Raw genomic sequence first — 23,535 nt, forward strand, 5'->3', positions numbered from 1 at the left:
CACTTAATGTTGCATAAGAGATTACAAACACCTACTATGGTAAGGATGTACCTCTAGGTAGTAGGTACAGAGCAGTTTCAAATCTGTGTTCAAATCTAACTTCAGGTACTGACTGGCTTCCTGCTGAACATCCTAGCCAGTTTCCTGATGAATGGCTTGTGGCCTCTAAGTGATACAAGCAGTAAAAATGTTGTTAGCTGGAAGACAAAACTTGTGTGGGGGGGTATGTATATGTAAGGAGGGAAGCATTCCCTAAGAAGTTTGGTCTGACACCTAATTGAAGTTACAGCTATAGTGAAAAATCCCCAGTGTTTGTAATGTACACCCCAGAGAGCAATTGCTTTCTTCAACTGTGGCTAGAGAAAGGCTGGAGAAGCTTTGCACCCAAGCCTCCAAAACCATGTTAACTCACAATAACTGGGTGAAATTTTACTACTTCTGTCTCACTGTCACTGTTGCCAGGTCTTGAGGTAGGTAGGTGCTTGAAAATGTGATATGGAATGTGCAATTTCTTAACTGTCTGATCCCCTTAGGACTGAGCTCAACAGTGCTCAGCACCAGTGTAGCCTTAATATACAAGAGCATTTCAGAGCAGGCTATTACAAAAAGTCTGGATTCACTGATGCAGTTTGGTTCTTGTGTTTAGCTGCAAGCAAAGGGCAAATCAGCTGACATGCTATAATCTTAAATCAGACTGCAAGCATCAGTCTCTTCAAGAATCTCAGCTCTTTGAAAGTACCCATTTCAAGTTCATGCCAGCCCTTGGATATGCTCAGATTCATGTCTTATGGGTCTCCAACACTGGCTCCATTAAGATGATGTCAGTAACCATTGCAATCAAGTTGGATGAGGAGAAATACAGTCAACCTTAAGGGTTCATCTCTGGGTTTGGTAAAATGTCAGGTGGTAGGTCTGCTTTCTTTCAAGATGTCCTGGGAAAAGAAGTGTTAATATATGGGTGTACAAGAACATAAGATGCTAATGAATAGAGGAATTCAGGCACTGTCAGCTTTTCGCCTCTTTTTCCTTCAAAGTGGGTAGGAAATAGGAAGATATTCGTTAGCTATCTAGACCAGCTTTCCATATGCTCCAACACTGAAAGGGTCCCATTTTACAAGTTTGCACAGCCAAACTAAAGGTGCTTTACTAGTTGGAGAGGAAATGAGGAGGGAAGGGAGGGACAACAAAAGTAAATTAGCCAAGTCTTTTCACTGCTACTGCACTTTGCTTTCAACAACTTTGCTGTCAGATAATGAAACATGGCTTTTAAGATTCTTTCTCTTCTCAATACTACAACTATTTATTTGTGAGTTTTTAGCCTCCAAGTTTTGGTGGAAGTAGGTTACAATTTGTCAGAATTGTTAAAATCTTAGTTTCATTTTACTTTCTATCTAATCATTGTTTACATAAAAACTGGACTGAAAAATATGATCCAAGATACAGATCTTGTGTTTAGAGATCCACACCTTGGTCATAGTTCTCATTTTTTAAAAAATAAATGCAAGTATATATATATACACTGTACTTAGGTGATCTGTAGTACTTTTATAACTCTAGATATCAGCATATATGGTGAAGCCACTAATTAAATGCATCACACAGGTTTATTGCTCCATGCTAACTACTAGAATAGTTCTTCACACAAATAAGACAACACAGTAAAGGTCTGAAATGATTTACCAAATACATATCCACCTTCAAAATTCTTGCTGGCAGGCAAGTTCAAGAGAATCTGTATTAGTGAGCCCTTAAGAATAACACAGAGACAGTATCTTATGAGTAGGCATGTAATGAATAAACAGGTGTGCTGTGAAGATTCACAGATTGATTGTAACTATGGAAAGCTATTGCATGAAACAGAAAACAGTAATACACCAGCATAGTAGGTTTGGAAAGGTCAACTTTTTTTAATAACTGCTCTTCTCTCCAGGTTATGTCATGCAGTTACAAAGTAGTTAGAAAAAAAGCATGAGTTTCTGGGAGGGACTAGTTCTCTTTTAAAAAAAACATTCATATTCATTACATAAATAACATCTGGCACTTCAAGGGGACTCCACGGGACAAAAGCCTTACACTTTAAAAACTGTGCTTGATCCAATTGAGGTCCATTTTGTTGTACTGTAATATGTTCAAAACTTTCAAGACCTCCTGATGACAAAAAAAAAGGCTGTACGTGTTAAGACAGTGGATTAAGTTTATAGCAGCATTCTAGCTCCTCTGAGGTTTGGCCAATGATTTCTGGGTTCAGTTTCACTTTAGTTGTTCACTGAGGCAGTATCTAATTTTTCAGAAGGCCTCTGAAAGGAAAAGACTGAAAAAGAATTCAAAAAACCTAAGTATGATTGCTTACCAAATTCAGACTATCCCTTTTTTAATAAAAAGGAAACAACCTATAGTCAGAATAGTTATGTAGATACTTGATTAAAAACATAACTAGAGTTGCTCAATAGTTTCAGCTTATAAAAATATTAGTCTGTCACCTCTACATACTTCATGGTGATAGTCAAGCTAGCTTGAAGAAGCAATAGAAGGCAGTCTTACAACAGCAGCACAAAGGAAAAAAAAATTGCCTAAAGACAATCAGGCCTGAAGCTTTACTACAAATAAAAATTAAACTCCTATCAAAGTTAATCCCTGCTGGAGGCCCATTCCTCCTTTGACAATGCCACAGCATTGATCATACAAGGCCTTACTGAAAGTGCCAAAGCCAAAATTACACCATTAAACAAAAGTGCATGAAGTAATAATGAGCGAAGTGCTCATCTAGTACAGTATCTGATCTGAAGTCTGAGAAGTGGCTCAGGTGGCAAGACCACTCTTTCATACATAAAATGTACCATTTTGTTTTGTAGGCGAAATACCCAGAATGGCCCCCACAAGTGCAGATGAACTGTTATCTTCAGATACATACTTGTATACAATTTCCTAATCCATGGATTTTTACTGTAAAAAAAGACTAGTTTGGACTGAAACTAATTGAGAATAGAATCCACTATAATGTCAGAAGAAAAGAAAATTTTGTGGTTACATGTAAACTTGTGATAAGCTTTCTCAAGAAGAGGGTACAATAACAGCAAGAGGGATGGGATACAATAAGGAGCGGTAACGGCCTATTTATGTAAATGTCAGGCCAGCCTCATTGTACACTTTGAAGACTTTCTCAATTGCATTGACATAGGCAGCTGTTCTCAGGTCCAGACCCAGGTTGTACTTCATGGCAGTACGCATGATTTGCTGAAACAGAAAGGGTTATATGTGATTTCTGCAAGTTTCTCCATAGGAACTAAACTAGATTTTGCTTGGAGTGTCCAAGTTAAGGAGCCACTAGACTGGTATCACAGCTCTGATCCTTTGTGGATCAGTTCTAAAATTTCTTGATTCCCCTTACAACTGAGATCTGAAAGGGAAGATTACTGCATTGTCCCTTTTCAGGTCTTAGATCAGATACAGAGAGAGACAAGATGTTTCAAGTAGTCTTTGCCCCACTAATTAAAAACACGGCATAGAGGGATTAATCTAAAACTGCTGATGGTAAAGCACTCTTAGGTCTGTGTCCCAGATTAGCCAGGTACAGGAGAACAACTAAAAAGTTTCTAATTACTACAGTTCTAATAGAAAATATTTCCGGATTTCATGTATTAGTCTCTAATGTTTACTATACTCAGCTGAAGTCAGTCATCCTGGCACAGAGCAGTAACACCTCATACTCACAGCTACTTCCATTATCACGAAATGGTTATCTAGTCCTTTAATTGCAAAGAAATTCTGTACAACACATTCAAAAACTGTTAAAGTAAGTACTTTTTTCTATATGTGTATTTACTAATGCAATATTTACCCGGGCAGAACGCTCCATTGTGTAAGCCAACCCAGAGTGGACAATGTCTTTCTCAGACGCACCCTGTAACAACAGGGAATAAAATCAGGGTTTAATCCAAAACACAAAAAAGGTACTAGTCGTTGTGTATTAGGGACAATGACATGTTGGATTCCCATAATTACTGAAGCTTGCTCGCTCATTTTCTTCTAATGACTGGTGTAAGAATCTAAATTGCCTTCACTGTGTTGCTTGAAGAGCTAATTATGGTCAATTCAATTTTAAAACCTCAGATGTAAGCACTGAAGCCTTTTATATGTTTAGCTTCTAGATACGTGATGCTAGCATTTTTTTATTGCTGTAGCTACTGTTTTCAGCCTTCAGAATATACAGTAAATGTTAAACAAAAAAGCTCCCAAGAGTCAATAACCTATAGAAGATTCTTGCAATTGTTTTGGAGACAGCCAGGTTTTAGGAAGGGCATGGATCTCCAGTTCATACACTCAATATTGTATTAGGCCTGAGCAATTCCAGAATAACTTTGTTCCCATTAAAATTTAAATACACAGAACAATACATAATTGAAGGTAGCCTGAATTAGGATGACTGAATATCAGATTCAATGTTCCATCATCCTGATTGCTGTAATTTACTAATAATTTGAGAACTGGCTTCACAAAATACATGCTTTCCCTCAAATACCAATTTGGGCTGAATGTAGAAATTACTAGGCCAGTTTCTATGGCTTGTGTTTAAGAAATCACAGCAATCGCTTTAAGCCACAGAACCTATCTACCATGCTATTCATGTAACCTAACAGTTATGAAAACAATAGCATCACACTAGATCAGGCTAAAGTCTATTTCTATCATCTGACAGTGGTCCAAGTTCATGCACTTCTGATTTTTTCCTGACAAAGCAGGGTTTAATGTCTTTCACAACTCACTGGAGTTTTTCCCCTAATCATTTGTCCCATCTCTTCCTGAACTTGTGTTTAAAAAACAAACGGACCAACACTTTTAGCTTCTGTACATCCCTGGGCAGAGTATTGCACGTCTTAACCATCTGCTATCTTAGGAACCATCCCCCATTCTTCATTCTGCACCTCATTCTGCTGGTTTTGTTTGAATGCATCTCGTCCTCTTCCACCATTCCTTCCAGTGAACAACCTATCCTTACCTAGCCACCTCCCATCGACTCATTCTATAGATTACTGTCTCCACCCCAGGACTAGTTCAGATCAATAGGACCTAGGTTAGCTCATTGGTCCACGTATGAGAAGCTTCTATATTTTTGATTATTCTTGTGATCTTGCTCTGAACTTTTTCCACATCTACAATGTTTGAAGAGACAGAGACCTAACGTGCATGCAGTATTCAGAAGGCAGACACAGGTTGGATTTATATTGTGGCATCATTAGTCAGACTTACTGTTCTCCCTTCAAAACAGTTTCTAATGCTGGATTTGCTTTTTGATTGCTATGGATTTCTAAGCTTATATTTTGTCATTACCTCCAGATCTTCCATTTGAATGCAAATGGATGAGCTTACAACCCATCATTTTATATTAAAATTTCTCCACCATGTATTGCTACACATTAGATAACAACGAATTTTACCTGACATTTCTTTGCCCATTAATTCGTATTATCCTGGCGTTACAGAAACAGCATATTAAACTCTGATGTGGGATCTTGTTGAAAGTTATTTGGAAATCTAGGCAAACTATATCAAGAAGATTTCCAAAACAAGTTCTGGTAATGTTTGAGGCAGTATTTCCCATTATAAAAGCTCCATAGACTTTGATAGCTAGGATTCAAAGAAATCATGGAATCTATGTATTCATCAGGTTAGACAGCAGAGATCATCAGGTATTTCATAGGAAACAAAAGCATCGAGAAAAAAAAAAAGAGGTTTTTGTTTTCCTTACTGGCCTGCAAAAAGAATCATTCCCTGCAGCCTCTCCAGTGAAAAAAACACCTCACATGGTTTGTCTAAACAATGGAACATAGTCTGTTGATCTGAAAAACTCCAGTATATGAACAGCAACATCCAATTTAACACTATTTACAAATACAAAATGCATCTGTATTAAAACTGTAGCTTTTTAACAATATTGGGGGTATTTTGCATGGGCTCAATTAAAGGAAAGAAAAATTAGCTTACTTCCAGTATTCCTAAGCAGTTCAGATCATTTCCTTGATTTGTCTGGCCATCAGGCTAACTATGTACTAATACCTTGCTTGGGGCAAAAACCTCCATGATAGCTACAACGGTAAAATTTAGATTGCAGTTACAATATCAGAATACAGCTACCATACCAGTAAAAAAAACCAGCAGCAACTACTTACCGATATCCTATCTTGAAATTCTGCTGTAGGCACAACTGGAATAGTTCCCCCATGTTTCCCAAACTTTCTTTCCAAGCTTTCCTGGACAGACACTAGAAAGGAAAAAAAGCAGAGGCAAGGTAACTGACAAGGAAAGGAACATGCTCCCTAACAAAGGGACTGACCCCAGGACTTTAGGCATTCAATGGCACGAAATGCAGACTATAGGGACTGGGCGCAAAGGGATTCATCTTATTTTTGCTTTCTAAGAAAACAGAAAGATGTTGATTTTTCTGTTTTTACAGGTGAATGTCTCTAATATTAGTAGTACTATTGCTATAGTACAGTCATATGGCAAGTAACTGTGGATTTACTGATCCCACTCCACTAACCTTGTATCTCCTATTGCACTTTGCATATGATCTACTTGCTAAGATAAAAGCCCATGTGGAATTTTAGTTTTTTCACTAGGACATGAGAAGTGCTTTGGTATTTTGAGTTTATATTAATTTCATCTTAATTATTGAAATTTAGTACAGTTTCCCAAACAACATCACAGAGTACTTCAGATGACACAATCCTGAAGTTAAGAAAGGGATTTAAATTAGAATTGCCATAACCCTCAACCACTTTAGAAACACCTTGAAAGGTATCATTTATGAGAAAAGATTATATTAAAAAAATGTTCAGATGTATGTTTTGTCAAGTCCATTGTCCCAAGATTTTCCCATTTTCTACAGAATATTGTTTAAAATGGAGCAATATCCTGCAGTTCTTCTCTATTAAACTTCCTCTCTCCATGTAATCTGTATTCTTGCCCAGAAACTGTGAAGCACAGAATGACCCTAAGTAGAGCTGTAGGCCTCAAGCAGATTTTTACAGCACCTGTACCAATTATATTATTGCCCTTTATAGAAATCCTTTGTTGTTGCATGTGCAGAACAGTGTTACTCACTTGTACTTTGAATATTTCTCAAATACAAAGCGTACAGCTGAAAGATGTTTGTTAACAAGTAATAAATATTTCACATAAGTGGTTTGAGTTCGGTATTTTCACAGAACTGAGGAAAACATCACTTAAAAGATAACTGAAAAAAGTATGCATCTAACTTAAGTCATTGGAGTTGTGAGCCAGTTAACCTATCAAATCTTTCCTACTCTTCAGTATGCAGCAATAATAGACTTGTGGGAAATTACAGTGAACTTAAAATAGTTCTGTATTCATTTATCCCACCTTCCGTGTTTGCTAGTCCAATCTATTAATTAGTGAGCAAAAGTGGAACTGAGCACTTACTGAGCAAGTGGTAGTTTGAATCCCTTTCATATTTAAACGTCAAGCGGCCATAACTGACATGGTTCAAGTTTTTCAGCCATTCAAAATAGGATACTGTTACACCACCAGCATTCAGGTAAAGATCCTGCACAGAAATAGTAAATGTCTTTAATTGTGACCATGTGACAAAGACAGCTCTATAGTATTAAGCAAAAGCAAGCAGAAGTATTATGCACAAAGTACTAGTTTAAACTGCAGTACAGAAGACAATCTAGTTGTTACTCTTACATGACAACACTTACCCTCTTCTGCAGTCCAGGGATATTACTTCTACTGATTTAAAAGAGGACTTGAATTTAGAACATGTGAAGTTCAGGTGTGCTTGACTGACTACTTTCTTTTATTTTAGCACAAGGTTTTAATCAAGAAAATTAGGGCATTCTTAGGCCACCTCAGTGAGTAAAGGCTGAAGATCAGACACTCTTTCTAACAATACCACTTGATCAGGACACCCTTTCTCTGGGAAAAGATTATCATTATACCTGGATAGATCTTATTCTTTCAAATTATCACTAGAGGTAAAATTTATTCTATGCAAACTACAATACACAGTTCTGTCAGAGTATCACCCAGAGACACGCTGTTTACAAACAAATTGGCTATTTACTCTACCTTCTTCCCTTGCTTAGCAGACTATTTAGCTGAGCAAATGTCAGCTAATCCTCTGAAATGCAAAACTACAGATTTAAGAACTAATTGTGGATTGTAGCATTCAGGTAATAGCTATCTCTGGCCATTTACAGTTGCAGTGAGATCTTTAAGTAATTACTACCAATCATAAGCAACATTGACACCCACTTCCTAGACATTAGTTGTTAAAAACCATTCTAAGAGAACGAAGGCTATTCATAGAAACCTTCAGTAAATAAAGTCTTGCTACAATTCACAGAAATATTACCCTTGTAATGAAAATCAAAGGTCATAACAGAACCTTACAGGGATAACCATGATATTCCGCTCCAAGAAGATTTTGTCAGCTTCAGGAGTTGTAGGCCCATTGGCACCTTCAGCAATAATCTGAAAGGAATCACAGCAGAGTAACTCAGAGGTATACGTTTGTTTTCATCCATGCTAATTATGGAACACTAGTATTTAAACAGGCCTTCTCTATTTTTCATTTACATTTGAACTCTCCAACTTACTTTTGCTTTAACCTTGTGAGCATTGGCCTTAGTCAATTGTTTCTCACTGGCAGCAGGGATGAGAATATCACAGTCTGTTTCCAGAATACTGCCCTCCAGTGTCTGTGCTTTCGGGAAGCCCATGATTGTCCCATGTTGCTGTTCAAAGAAAACAAACCAGGGTCTTTTTAGTGTGCGTATATTTATATGACTTCCTTTCTTTCTAACTTAGAAAAAAAAGGGGGGGGGAGAAGCAACAGTACTAGAAAGACAGCACATAACATAATTCCTACATTTACTTAGAATAGGCATAAAAAGCAAGCTACAAAGCTTAGATAATAGTCAGAGTTCCCATGACTGAGGCATAACTGCTCTCTGGCCAAAGGCAATGGTAACCGTTTGGTCTCTGGAGTGAAAAAAAAAACAACAGTCCCTCTCAACTCTTAAAATACATGGCAAATGCAATAGTTTTCAAACAACTGAAATGACCCACTGGTCTGCTAAACACAGGATACGTTGCCTCACAAAGGATTTGAAAGTACCATTTTAAATTTCAGTACTACAACCATAGCCTTTGTTTAGTGACAGAATCTTTTCTTTCTTTTGAGAAAGGGGGTGAAAGACATTCAAATACTCCCTGTGTAAAAGATACACAGCAAATAAGCCCCTTAGAGACTCTAAGCAGAAGATCACATTTTAGTGCCAGTGAACTGTCCCCTCAAGTCTGCTTCACTTGGAAACTGAAATAAAAAGACATATCCCATTCTCATTATAAACTATATATTGAAGTCACACTGTCAGACAGGCTTTCATTTTTTCAGAAACATCCAATAGGTAAGAAGCAGCAAAAGTCCACTTTGAAGTCTTAAATGTCCATATGCTTGTGATTCTCAGTCAGAAATCCTTCAGGAACCTCCTTGCCCTGGCTGCGTGAGACATCCTTCCTAGTTTAGTCATAAGAAAGGCAAAATAATCATAAACTCCAATTCTGAAACCAGATTAAACTGCACACATTCAAGCCCTCGCCATTTTTCTGAGAGTCAGGTCAAAAGTACCACCTGCATTCACGCATCATCAGAATAAGGAGAAAGCCAGAAGAATCAACATTCCTAAGTAATTTTTTAAGTGCTAACTGCAGCACCACAAATTAACACCAGTCTACAGTCATCCTACGTACTTGCAAAGCTGACAAAAATGAAACTTTCTGCTCAGCTAAGTTTCATACCAATTTGTAATCTTCTAGTTCCTTTGGGTCAATCCCATCAGGATTCCAGATAGAACCATTAAACTCTCCAACAGCAACACATTTTGCTCCAAAGCGATGCAAGTATCTCATAGAATGCAAGCCCACATTACCGAATCCCTGAAGGTGGAAAGAGAAAGGGAAAAGTAGTTAACACTTCAGCTAAAAGGATGATTACTGCTAAGGCTGATATAGCTTTGAATAGTTTTAAATAGTTCTTCATCTATTGGCATATTTTGGCATTAGATGATGTGTACAGGAAAGATGGAAGAAATTTACATGCATTCTATTTTAGTCTGAATACTATTGTAGAAATTATGCATTGCAGCCAGCAATGTACAGTTGTGCTAATTTTTTTATACTGGAAATATAGAAGGGAAGCATTAATGCTACTATGAAAGTGTCAAAACTATGACGTTTATCAACAGAGGAACATTATGTGTATCTATTTTATAACTGACACTGTCTTAGAGGGATTAATGGATTTCTGTATGACTATTCAAAGGTTTGACTAACATTTGCAGGCTAAGAAATATTCTCATTTAATTTGGGTAAGGAAGGCTTACAAGTGTAAAACCATCCCACAATGGAAAGCATTAAACAAGAATATCATTAATTCTTCACATTAAATCACACAAATTAGTATGCAGCTATGTAATTTCTAACACATTTCTGAAGTGGTCCTGTACAAAACAGATTGCCTAAATTCCAAATTAGATACTCTTGCATTTCATTAGCATGTTTTACATCCTTACAGGTGTAGAAAACCTAATTTCAGGCCATTATTCAACATTCTGGAAGGAAACCACATGGCAGACCAAAAGGTCGCGTGATCCATGCCAAAAGCTTGTATTAAGTTTCTAAGCTGGAAAAAAAGCTGAATATTAAATTCCTGTATAGCATAGCTCTAATTATATTTAGGATTTTTGTTTACATATTAGAAGCAAACTTTGATACAACACTTTGTCATGCATTAGGTCTCTTTGCAATGCTGTATCCTTGTTTTCCTAGAAAAATCTTCAGCTATTCTTATGGATACATTTTCAGTCTGAGTTATGCTTAAGTACTTGCTGGTTAACCCTCTGTCAGCCATGAAAATGCCAAGTGCAGGGAGACGAGTTAGCTGCTGGGTCTGTGCAGGGCCAAGATATTTGTTTCAGCCCACTGGTTAACTAGAGGACAACTTGGAGGTTACAATTACTCTGCTATTTCTAACCACCAGTGCATTGGTACTGAAAACAACAAAACAAAGCAATCCCTCAAATCCTCCATTTAACATACTGTTCAAAGTTGAACAGAACAAGTTATTTCTTTGAAATTTCAAGAATGTATATGCATATTACTGAATACCCAACCACTTCAAAATTTAATTACATAAATACTGAAGTCTTATGAACACCAAAAACATATGTTCAACCCTACAAATTTAGGATAAGGACTTGGTTTCTACTTTTCCAACTGCTTGTTCCATAGTGGAACAAGAACATAACCCCCAATTCCTTCTCTCCCTAAAGTTTTATTACAAAACAGTGCAACAAATTTTGTGTAGGCAGAAACAGTGACGCAGCTCATTGAAAAGTATGCAATGCCTTAGTTTAAAGAACTCTGGTAATAGTATTCCACTTTATTTCTAGCCTATGTTTACAGAGACTGGAGATTTGGCTTTGTGCCTGTAGAGTGCAATCGAAAGTTCAGTTTTTAAAAAACAGTCCAAAATAAAGGGCGCTGATGTTGTTTGAGAAGTGTTTCTAAAGTTTGAGAGTAAAGGTTAACTTGGAAGGCGTAAAACCCTAACAGGATTTATTGCTACAGCCCTTTTTTAAAAGCAGCTCTACTGGAAGTTTGTTTACTACCTTTTCTCCACAGTTGAAGGAAAAAAGTTACCTGAACAGCAAATGTTTTATCCCCAAATCCAGGCGTCATTCCTAATATACTCATATATGATGCCTCATTGATGAAATTTTCAATTCCGTGGAAGAGACCACGACCAGTTGCAGATATACGTCCATGGATCCCACCCTGGCTGATGGGTTTACCAGTTACACATGCATGTGCATTAATATCCTGTAAAACAGTGAAGGACTTGTGAGCCCCGGAATTAGTCAAAGAACAGCTGGAACAAAGTTTTGTAAAGTTTTGTACACTTTAGATATGAAGGAAAACAGGAATTGGAAGAGTCAGAACATGATATAGACTATATACATTTAGTTTGTAAAGATTTCTTTCCTCACTTTATGTGAACACCTTCTCAGAAGTACTCTAGTAGTTGTCAGGGAAGTTGCATAATGCAATATTGGATATGCTCTGTAATTTTTTGTTGTGTTTAACTGCATACGTTAACTTCAGTCGGTGGTTAGTTAATTATGGTGACATCTATGTTGCACTGTTAGCCACAAGCAGACTGACAAATCAAAAAGCTCTGAAGGATGCATGTCTCAAAAGTAGTTCCTATTACAGCCATAATTTCCATTGTTATTTTTGACATTTTCATCTTTTAAAGGGCTCAGACATATCCTTAGACTGGTTTTTAATCATCTTTAAATAGTGTTTAGTGTTCCTTTATACCAAAATCAGTTATTTTGAAACAACAATACAGGCCTAATACCCTTCTGTTGTCAGAATACAGGGATGTTTGATCTCAGAGGAAAATCTACTGTACAAAGGTTATATGGGAAAAGTTAGATAAGTATTTACTACTTTTATTCAGAAAAGCAATATATGCAATCAAACCTCTAACCTTAATTTAGTGACAATAAAATTAAATTTTCCACATGCTAGACAACTAGCCAAGATAAAATAGACTATTTAAAACCAGAGTTATTTTTTCAAAGTGAAATAGTAACTTGAAAAAACTTCTTCCAAACTAGACACTGTTTGGGCCTCCCTCTTCTGTCACTACTGGTTCCCATGTTCCCACACCCTGGGAGCACAGTCACACAGTGGCTTGGCCTCCAGCACCAGTGAGAGAGTAGGGATGAAAGGGAATCCACTCAAATGAGTCTGCCAGCAGCCGGATGGGTTTCTATTCCACCAGCTGCATTTTACTGGGAGGCTCCATCACTTGTGCCAAATGTATTTGCATGCCTGTGGTGTGAGTGCAAGATGCTCAGTGAGAGGAAGGAAAGGAACAGACAAAAGTAAGTGGATGCAGAATGGCAGGAGATGACTAGAGCCATAATGGAAACAAAAACTACTTATTGTTTGAAAATGATGGTGAGTTGACATATAAAGCCAAAGATAACCCCTCTTTAAAAACAATAAAAGCAATGCTGGGCTTGCTATAAAATTTCTAATTTAGTTTCCCAAAATATAGCTGCATTGCTCTCTAAGCTGCATGCTCCCTCTGGTGGCATATCAACCATAAACAAGATCTGTGGTGGTGTTTTGCTAGGAACAACTTGGCCTGGCATTTTGATGTATTTTTAGGTTTTCTTTCTGTTTCAGATTGAAACTACATTTTAGCTTTCATAGATTCTCAAAGGAGGAAGTACATTTTATAAATACTTGAAGAAATACAGCCTCCCACCATATGCAAGAATGTATTTATTGAAGTTCCTTCACATGTCCCAAAAGTCAGTTGGACATGTCAGGAAGTACCTAAGAGTGGAAAGGATGAATTTAATCAAAAACTTCAGCCATATATAATTCAGTGATCCAGCAACTTAAGATGGATTTTCTGGAACAGTTAACATGGTAGTTATTAAAGACTTGCATGGTTTGGCAAGAAAACAGACCATGAGGGGAGGGCAGGTCTAGGTCTTCTTTAAAGTCACATATACAAACCACAGTTGATATCAAAGTCCTAAAACCTTTGGTTTTAAGTCAATCAAAAAAATTTTTAATACATTTTGGGCCAAAATGAAAGACCACAGGTTTTAATGAGAAGCTTGTAAAATGGCTTACAGCTAGCATTAAAGACTTCTATAGTCATATTAATAGTCTATGAACTTAATTGCCTAAGTTCAGACACTGAACTTTTGCTCATTTCTTAACCCCCTTCCATACTGCAATAATATTCTCCCTGTCTCTTCAGCTTCCTGGTTCTGTAGGTTAGGTTTTGAGCAGACTTCTCCTACCTGTTTATATCTATTACTTGACTTTTCCTTTCCACTTCAAGCTACCTGAACACATCTGTGTGCAACCACACTGACTCATCAGGTCTGTGGCTTTCTCAGACAGATCCCTCCCACCGACAAGTTATCTTTCCACTCAACTGAACATAGTCCTTCGCATAGCTTCCATCTGTTTTCTGAATTATGGTTAGTTTCACCTTCGCTCCATGGTAATTTTCTGCTCTTAGTTCCCTTCCCTCCTTCCCCATGGTCACCTTTATATATTTGGTATTCCTTAATCACCTTTATTTTTGTTCTTGGTGTCTCAGCCAGATAGTCATCTGAAACATCTTCCTCTACAAACTGGTTTTGATTATTCCACTTTTTACAGCCTTCTCAGAGGTCTCACCTTCCTTCTCTATATCTGGTCATTCCCCAACAGCTCATAAGTTCCACTATGGCTGCCATACTCTCTTCCATGTAAAAACAAGCAACTTAACAAAATTAAGTAAACTGATTTAATTTTTTCCTATTTCAATTTTTTAATTAGCTTTTCAGAAAAATGTACCTAAATCCTCTCAGGTTTTTTTTTATTCTTCAAGAATAAGATACTGCCATGTAGAGAGTCTGGAAATAAAATAAGCTGCTGTAGCATAATTCAAATTGTATTTTTATCCTCAGTAGTTGTTGATTTGTTTTCTTTTGTCATTGAAGCATGTGTATGTGTAGGACTATACAAGTTCAGATGACAAAGTGGAAAGAATAAGAATTCAGCCATTTAAAAATCTTCTCCTGTATCAGTGTTTAGTTTTCCACCTATTAAAAAACCTGAAGCTTCTGTATAAAACTGTATGTCAGCTATTAACAAATACAGCAAATCTTAAAGTGGGTCATGTGCTGTGAGCCTTCTGCGACAGTTGTAATATAATAATGCTGTTGTATCACAGTGAAATATGCATTTTAGTGCAGTAAGTTAAAATGTTTTGAGGCAATAGTTTTCTTGAATGTTGGAATTTAAGTTATGACTGAGGGAGAAAGTTGCCACTCTGCATGTTGAAAAGACTTCAACAAGTTTGGCTTTTTATCATGTCTAAAGTTTTAAATATTTACACTTCCATATGTGAATAACAAAAAGCAAGTAACGTTTTATAGTGATATCCCTATCTAACAGACAGCTCTGTGTAAAAGTGATTTAACCCAACTAATCAGTGTAGCACAGCCTATTCCTCAAGCATTCCTTTTTTTCAGCCCATAAGATACCTTAGACTGTATTTCAGACCTAGAATAACCTGTGCCACCCTATCCTCCTATTGTTAAAGGCATCAGACAGCACAAGGCAAATACTCTGCCAAGAGACTGACTCAGGAAGGCCAGGCACATCTTGAACAGACAAGCCAGAGAAATACGTGTTGGGTGGCTCTAATGCCTTATTACTGGGGACATACACCCTGCTGCATTTCTCAGGAACTGTTGGAAGGGACTGCAGAAAGTGTAAAGAAAGAGTCTTTTCAATTCAAAAGGAGCTGGGATAGGTAAACATGCAATAGCTTAGTGTATTAACACACTAATACGAAGCTATGGCAAGACTCCTTAGCAAAGTATGACCTGCTGGAGTAACAGAAACAACATCTGAAAGAGAAGATAGAAAGTTTGGGCAGCATAGACAGTAGAGCCTTTAGAAATAAGTTGTCCATAATAATTTTTCTTTTGTCCAACCTGTCAAAAGTCTACAACAAAAGTCTTTTGTCAACAGTCATGCTTTTGGTACAGTCAAAACAGGTACAAATAATCCCAGCAACATGAGGACAAAGGCCAAATTAAAGGCTATAATTAAAAACTAATTTTTAAAAACTTTTTTTTAATTGTCTTCTGGGCAATTAATTGTATCATTTTCCTTTTCCTTTACATTTTGGAGAATTTGCTAAAGTCTACACTGATTACTTGTTACTTTCAGGGGACCACAGAGAACTTTAATACTGTCACAGGTTACACCAATAGTGCAAACATGGTCTCTTGAATGCACAAAACCACAAACATTCATATAATAACTCGTAAATTCAGTAGTCTGAAAGATTACAGTACATTAAGACTACACCAACTATTATGAACTGTTTTAACAAATTCAAATTAGTAATTAGAGTACTAATGAAAAACAGAGGGAAATGGTAGAAATAGGAACCAAGTTTAGACTAAGTACAAGACCTTCAAAAACAGTGCCTTTTCCTTCTGCTGAAGTTGCAATCAGAGTTTCAGACAAACTTAAGCGTATTATAAAAACATTAAAGCTATTTTTCTTTAACTGTACCCTAAAAACCTCACACCAATTAAGTTGTCACAGTTTGCAAGAATATATTTAGACCCACATAATTAAATAAAATTATACAATTAAGTAGCACGGTAATATATTTCTAGATAAAAGGATTTCTGCAAAGACCAAGAAAGCTTTTCTACTTCACAGCCTCTGTTCAGAACTTACGTAGTGTCCTATAGTACTGGCATAGGTGTCAGCAATCCAGGACATCTCCCTCTCCCCTGTGCTCATATCAGGAGCAGGCACATCAACACCAGGTCCTGTTGGCAACAGTGAAAACAGCTTTTAAGGCTCAAGCACAAATACTTATCTTCAATCATTATTTCCTTGGGAACTGTGCAGGCCTTGGCAAAGAAGAACTGTTTTCCTGTTTAATCCTCAGTTTATTATGCAAGCAACAGATTCTTCTGGATTCAATTCCATTTTAGATGCCGTATCATGCATTTGTACAATACCATCAAAACCTCCAACCTTTCACACAAGCCATTCAGTAAAATGAAGATCGGCTTGTCAGTAAAAGGTCAGAGTAAGATAATGCATCAAAAACTTTTTTTTGGGATGATCATTGCTGTAACACTATGAAGGGCACTATTTAGGTATGATTTCCATATACCATGAGGTTAGTTGGTTTTTCTGCATTAGAATTTCTTTTTTGTTCCTGGGTGAGCTTAAGAACTGAAGATAGGCTGTTGCTAGTCATTGCACTGTAGCACATGCATTTGATTCTACTGCTCACTTCAAGAGACATTACACCTTTCTTGATGAAATAAACCTTTGAAAGAGCTTTCACACATCTGTTGTAATAAAAACAAATTCTGTCTGTTTTTTCTAGATGACTAAAAATAGCATTTTCCCAACCTATTTAAGATTAGAGGAACTTGCTCAGCAAGATTTTAAACACAACTCTGCCTCTACCAATTTTTTTTCTAAGTATTTTTAAAAGGTTTGTGAAAGCTGCATAGCAGTAACCATAAAGCTAAAAAGGAAGACAAATTTAATCAAACCCTTTTAATTGTCACTGAACTAACAACCACTATAGCTGGCATAGTGTATAGTATTACCCCAGTCACATGTCAATCCATATGTGTGTCTACAGAGCTTAATTTAGATGACAAACACCCTGGCTGAAGAGTAAGAAAATGCAGATAAATAGATATGCATTCCCAGGAGCAGTTAGACAACAGGAATACATGACAGACCTTTAACTAGTTACATGGCTTATTATTCATTTGAATAAGAACTCCTCCAGGGAAAGATGCTCCATCTACTTACAAGCCAAGCTAGTAACATTCAGCTTTCTCCAGAGAAGGCTTCCAGATAGCTTGCTGTCTGGAGTTGCTATCAGAACAACGCAGGGTCGAGAGTCTGAATGAAACACCTACTAACATCACAGAAGCTGAGGTTCTGTTACAACAAGCACCTATGCTTCTTGCCTACGCTTCTCTTGCAGCCTGTGGTTGCCAGGGGCAAAGCCATCAACTTTCTCTGGGGCGCACCTTCTATTTCCTTCCTCTGTTTCCTCACATATCTGCCAAAAGCCTCAACTGAGGCTACAGGAAACAGTAACAGTGAAGAGTTTGATATTAGAGGCTAAAATTGCAACAAGCTTGGTCACAATTTTATAATCTACCTCTAAGAGAAACGTGATGCATTTTGGATTCTGTGAGCTCAGCTTTTGTGGCTTTTCACAGCAGAACAGACACCAGAAAAAAGTTAAGACACAGTTTCCTTTGAAATGCACTCAGATGCAATGACTCAATTGTCTGGGGCTCTTTGCTGAAAGTCCTATACCCATATTATTTACAGCTATCAAAAATATGGTTATTTAAGGACACTATCTAGTGGATGCTGTCAGTGCACAATAAATCATCTTAATAGTAAAATTGCACAACATACCAATAAAGCCCTTTTTTGCCAGCTCCATGGTAAATCTTCTTGTGATCTTTTCCAATTCATTGTCCTATAGAGGAAATGCAATATCACAAGAAATCATTAGTGTTTATGAATATTTGCTAGAACTTATGCCCAAGCATAAACAGATGCCCTTTTATTTTAGAAAAAAGGATGATACATATATTTATATAATTTATATGCCGCTCCCTAACAGACCCGTGGTACTCAAGCAGCACAAGGAACCATTCAGCTTTCTTTCCGTATGTTCTGATCCACGGCATGTCAGGACAGCAGCACAGGAAGAACCACCTGTGTTTGCAGCAGAGATTTCCAGCAAACAAATCTGGTATCATATGTGAGAGATTTATAACCAGCAACAGCAATAGCTGGCCTGCCAGCTGTGTAATCTACACAGTTGAACAACTTCACACAAACCCTTACAGGAGTTTCAAGCTTAGAGTATCTGCTACATATTCTAGTATTTTTTTCTGTACGAGTTATTTTAATTAGGGCAAGAAGGCAAGCCTGCAGTAAACCTTTTATAAGCCAAGTTAGTTATTATTCACATTGGAACACTGCATAGAAAAGTTTAATGGAGCATAAAACTATTTGTCAAAATAAACAAAAACATTAACTTTTTTCTAAGAGTAATTTAAGCCTTTATTAACAGTATCAACTTAAAAATTCAGGTTCCAAATTATTTGTAGTTTCCTGACTTTAAGAAAAAAAGTAGTAACTTAAATAATTGAAGTATTCCACCTCTGAAACACAGACCTTTTAAAAATTGTTTTCCTGCCTATTGCATGCACAAGCTAAACTCAGCCGTTACAGAGGCAGAAGCGGCAGGAAGTTTTACGTGGTCAATAATGCCCTTAGACAAGCTTTTTTAACTGGCTGGCTTCAGTACTGCAGATAACCAAATTTTTATCTATGATTAAGCTTACTGTGTAGTTCTTGGGATTGATCTTGACACCAGCCTTTGCCCCACCAAATGGCACATCTACAAGAATGCAAAGGAAAATAGTTTTACTTTTTCAACAACAAAGGCAGAACACATGAGTAATATGTGTGAGCAATTATATCTTTGATTTTAGCAGTGAATTTGGTTTAGCCACATTTAGGACTTCACATGCATAAGCTATAATCTGATCTAGGTACTCCTATTAAAAAAAGGAAATCTTTCAAGGGCAGCTTGAAAACAGTCTTTGAAACTCAAAAGTTCATGATTTAAATTTTCTGTGCTTCAAGATCTTGGCACTTGTAGAAACAGTAAGATTTACAGTTTACCTCCAAAATTTTACTTTGGAAATCCTAACTGAAGTGTCCCCATATACATTAAGAAATTACTTTCTTTTCTTACGTACAATGTACAGAATCTCTCCAAACTCCCCTACAATTTAGCAGCCATGTATGAATTATACTTCTTTATAACTCATAAAGGAATTTTATCCTTCTCTCTCCACAGCTCCCCTGCCTGAAGCCTCCATCTGTTCCTCCTAGAATTAGACCCCTCCTAATCCAAGTTTGTCATACTTTGATTTGAGTTCAAGATGCAGTACTTTTACAGAAGGGGGTAGCTAGCAGAATTTGGACTTTTCAAATGAAAATGCAACTTTATTCAAGTATCTACAGTAACAGCAGAGGAAATACATATTATTTTGGTCACTATATTTTTCCCATCTTGCTAGAGATTTTAGTCAGAGATTAGTGTCTAAAACTTAATTTAATCCTTTATATGTTTTTTCTGTAAATTACATCAGTACTGATCAAAATTAAAGATTGTGTCCTTGCTTGAAAAATTATCACTTACCAACCACAGCACATTTGTATGTCATTAGAGATGCTAAGGCTTTCACTTCATCCACACTAACATCCAAACTATAACGAATACCTGCAAAATACATGAGAAAAAAGGAATTCACTGAACAACTTCATAGGTATTTATAAATCAGAGAGGTTAATTCTACACCAGCCATCTATAACATGCAAGCAGATAATTTATCAACTTATTTGCTTTAAGACTTAAGGAACAATTCCCCATACTGCTACTTAAATAGGTATCTTTTACTTAGCAGAAATTCAGTACTTCAGTAATTCTCTATTAAGTAGTTTAACAGCACCACTCAACCTTGGAACAAAAGTGAGCATTTCTTGGGAGGAAGATGAACCAAGCTGATAGGTAACTAGGAGTAGAATTTTCAAGAGGCTGATAAAGCTCATCAGCATTCCATAAGATCTTTAGCTTTGGACTTCATTCATTGTATAGACAAGATGAACTCTGTTCATGACATAACTTAGCAGTACAGGTTATAATCAAGACCTTCTTGCTAGAGTAATGCAAGCTCCTGGTAAGTTATAAGCCTTGCAATACTTTGGCTGTGGTCCAACAAAACCATACATAGCTTCAGGGCTCTGACTGCTATACACAGCCACATAACAGAAAGCAGCAAGCCACTCAGCTAAATCAAATGTGTTCAAAACATTCTGATGGAATAACTCTAACCCAGCAAGCTTTTGTGACCAGGCCATCCATCCCACACCCTGTGGAAGCCAGCCCACACCTGCATTCCCTGCTCTGAGTCATTCAGCAGAACTGCAAGTGTGTGCTGACACATGGTCCAGAGCTAGCGGCTTGGATGCAAAATGAATCTTCCCAGCCTTCAAGGCAGTTTAAAACTGAGTGGAAAATGATTACACAAAGGTAGGGAGATCTGTCACCTGCCTGACTCTTACCAGTCTTCTAAAAAAAATGGGCTCTAGCTGTCCAATTAATTGATTGAACTCAAAGTTAAAATTCATGTATCCTGGAGGTAGCTGCAGAGTAGATAATCCAAACTGACAGGGCACATAGAACCGCAGAAACCTAAACACGATGTTTAAGATCAACACAGTGCCCAAAGCACAAAAACCCCTATAGCTATATGTTAGCTTCTATCCAAGCATCTCCTACATTACTAAGCATGTAACAGAGCCATGAGGAATTTATTATCCCCACCTCTACTCCCCAAATCCTTGGTTGTAGTTTGTGCCAAGTTGCATGGTGGTTTGTAGCAGGCACAGAGTGTCCTTTAGATGCTAGGACAAGGCACCACAAATTTCCTATTATGTAAGGAGAGGACCATATTCAGGTCCTCAGGAGTAAAAAACGGCCAGCATACATTAGCCAAACTAAAGCACTGTGCTGCTATGAAAGCCATTCCTGAATGCTCTGGAAACAATCCCAGTTTCAAAGGAACTGAGCACCGCTGAAATAAAGCTGAGGGCCAAGTGCTGCTTTCTTATGTGAGTTCAATCAATGAAAGAAAGTACCATGCCTCTGCAGAACAGAATTTCAATTGGTGTGTATATGGGGGAAGGGTGGTCTCCAAAAGCAAACTAGTTTCTGACTTAAGTAGCTGTAAGGGTGTTAACATCTGGGCTTTCAAGAACCTTCTCACAGGAAGTAATATTAGAAATTTAAGTGGAATCTGTCAGAGCCCAACAGACCAGTCCAAGTTACAACATACATAGTTTTTTCAAACACGTCTTACTCCGACCCTCCAGAAGAGTGGGTGGTTATCCTTCTGTCAAGCCCTGAGCAAGAACACCACCTACAGCACTAACTGTCCTACCTGGGGACACCATTCCCTCTTGGTTGAGCAGGCACTCTGGGGAAAGGTGTCATCTGAGCATTGCTCAAGCCAGCCAAGTCTGAAGCCACAATCTATGCTGGGCAGAAATGAACTCTGCCCCTCCACCCCCAGCTGAACTAGAGCACTGTGTATTTATTCAACCATATATTTATTCAAATTTCAAGTTGCATACACAAAGCAGTTTTGCTATAACTATACTCCTGCAGGCACATAAGAAGTTGTTTATCGATATACAGAAAGCAGCAGGGGGACTAAACAGGTAGGGCTAGCTGTTTTGTACAGTTTTAACAGGGAAGCACAATACAAAAGGAGAGGGCAGCCTCTTGTGCACATCATGTGGAAGATAGGATCTGAAAAGGCGGACACAGCAGTTTAACTAGAAGACTTAAACACATACAAAACAACTCCAGTTTCCTTGTATCACAGTCAAGGGTTACTATAAACTTTAGTGTAATAAACATTAAACTTTGATACCAAGGGAAATAGAGAAAAGGCCCCAAGACTAACAAAGTACTGAAAGGCTTTCAGCTGAGGTGCTTATTTGTCACCCATGTACATATACCAGAACAGGGAAAACTTTTAGACTTAAGGCTGAAACTGTCTTTTTCTGGATACGTTCATATTTTTGAGCAACATTTAGCTTCTATTCCAGCCTTTTAAACAGCTTTAATTGAAATGGCCTGTCTGCTGGCTTTACCTTCATAAGTGGGAGACTAGTCAATTCTCAGAGTTGTGCTGACTTCACTAGCCACTTTGTTGCAGTTTATCTGCTGAAAACTTTCATTACTGTGTCAGGCAAAGTTCAGTGTGGATTCCAGGTTCCCTGGGAGGTGTGAGGATTTTTCCCTCCTTTGGCATGAGTGGATAACATTTAAGATGCATTCATGTTTCATTCCTTTTCACAATTTGGCCAGTTACCATTTTCCAGGAATTGTAATTACTCTACAGGAGGCCCACCTCTTGACAGGGAAGTTATCTGTGCTAAGCTGTTAGGACTGATGAGGAGCAGGCATCTGAGAATGCTGTACATTCCATCTGCAAGCGGATGCACAAAAAGACTTGATTTCTATTCTATTTGGACATCAGTGAAATTTAGTTTGACAGCTTCCTAATTTGGCAGGAGGAGAGTATTGCCTTGCATTTGCATGGCTCTTTTGGCAGTGTTACTATGCATTCAATAGCCTGAGTCTAAAAATGGACCATATACACAGATAAACACTGGGTTGTTTTTTTAAAGATTCTTAATACATAAGCAAATGAAAGTCACTGCTACGCAACAAGATTCTATTTTTTTTTTAAATGCTGACAAGTCCCACACAATAAGTCTCTGGAAACTTGTGACTTTTACAGCAAATTAGTCACAAAAAATAGCCTGAAGAAAGCCTCAAGTTACAGTATGACTCACTGCCATGGAAAATACTTATCACTGGAAAACATACAAATTCTTGTTCTAGTTGAGAATTCTCTTCCCTTGCCACACCCCAATAAGTTAAACAGTATGCTAAGAGAGACTTTGTTTTTCTATGCACAAGACCTTTTAGATGAGGAAATGTTTTAATTTTAATTCTGTTTCATGACTGGTCAATAATAAAGACAAGGCTTTATCATCACACCGCAATGTCTATGCTTTTAAAATATCTTTTTTATGATCTGTATTTTGAAGATACTATACTTCACCCTTAGCTCTTGTACTGAGCTCAATAATTGTTTTGGCCAAAGTAAAATTTTCTCATGATTTAAGCTTAGCTTGTTAGATAGATGCTATGGATTAATTTTCACTTTTCCAAATGGAGGTAGCAAAGCA

General features: G+C 37.4%; 1 protein-coding gene across 1 annotated transcript in view; it reads right to left on the reverse strand.

Annotated features, from left to right (window-relative positions):
* Positions 1–1,883: 1,883 nt before the first annotated feature.
* GLUD1 (glutamate dehydrogenase 1) overlaps positions 1,884–23,535 on the reverse strand; it is a 30,523-nt gene continuing 8,871 nt past the window's right edge. Inside the window, exons 2-13 of the mRNA XM_074830454.1 lie at positions 19,910–19,990; positions 19,044–19,099; positions 18,103–18,166; positions 16,372–16,466; positions 11,728–11,907; positions 9,826–9,963; positions 8,622–8,759; positions 8,416–8,496; positions 7,441–7,564; positions 6,168–6,259; positions 3,839–3,901; positions 1,884–3,234 (exon numbers count right to left, since the gene is read on the reverse strand). Of these exons, the coding sequence (XP_074686555.1) occupies positions 3,115–3,234; positions 3,839–3,901; positions 6,168–6,259; positions 7,441–7,564; positions 8,416–8,496; positions 8,622–8,759; positions 9,826–9,963; positions 11,728–11,907; positions 16,372–16,466; positions 18,103–18,166; positions 19,044–19,099; positions 19,910–19,990 (1,232 nt within the window). The 3' untranslated portion in view covers positions 1,884–3,114. The remainder of the gene's footprint in view (positions 3,235–3,838; positions 3,902–6,167; positions 6,260–7,440; positions 7,565–8,415; positions 8,497–8,621; positions 8,760–9,825; positions 9,964–11,727; positions 11,908–16,371; positions 16,467–18,102; positions 18,167–19,043; positions 19,100–19,909; positions 19,991–23,535) is intronic.

This window comes from Strix aluco, chromosome 7, assembly GCF_031877795.1.
Source record: "Strix aluco isolate bStrAlu1 chromosome 7, bStrAlu1.hap1, whole genome shotgun sequence".
NCBI classification, from domain to species: Eukaryota; Metazoa; Chordata; class Aves; order Strigiformes; family Strigidae; genus Strix; species Strix aluco.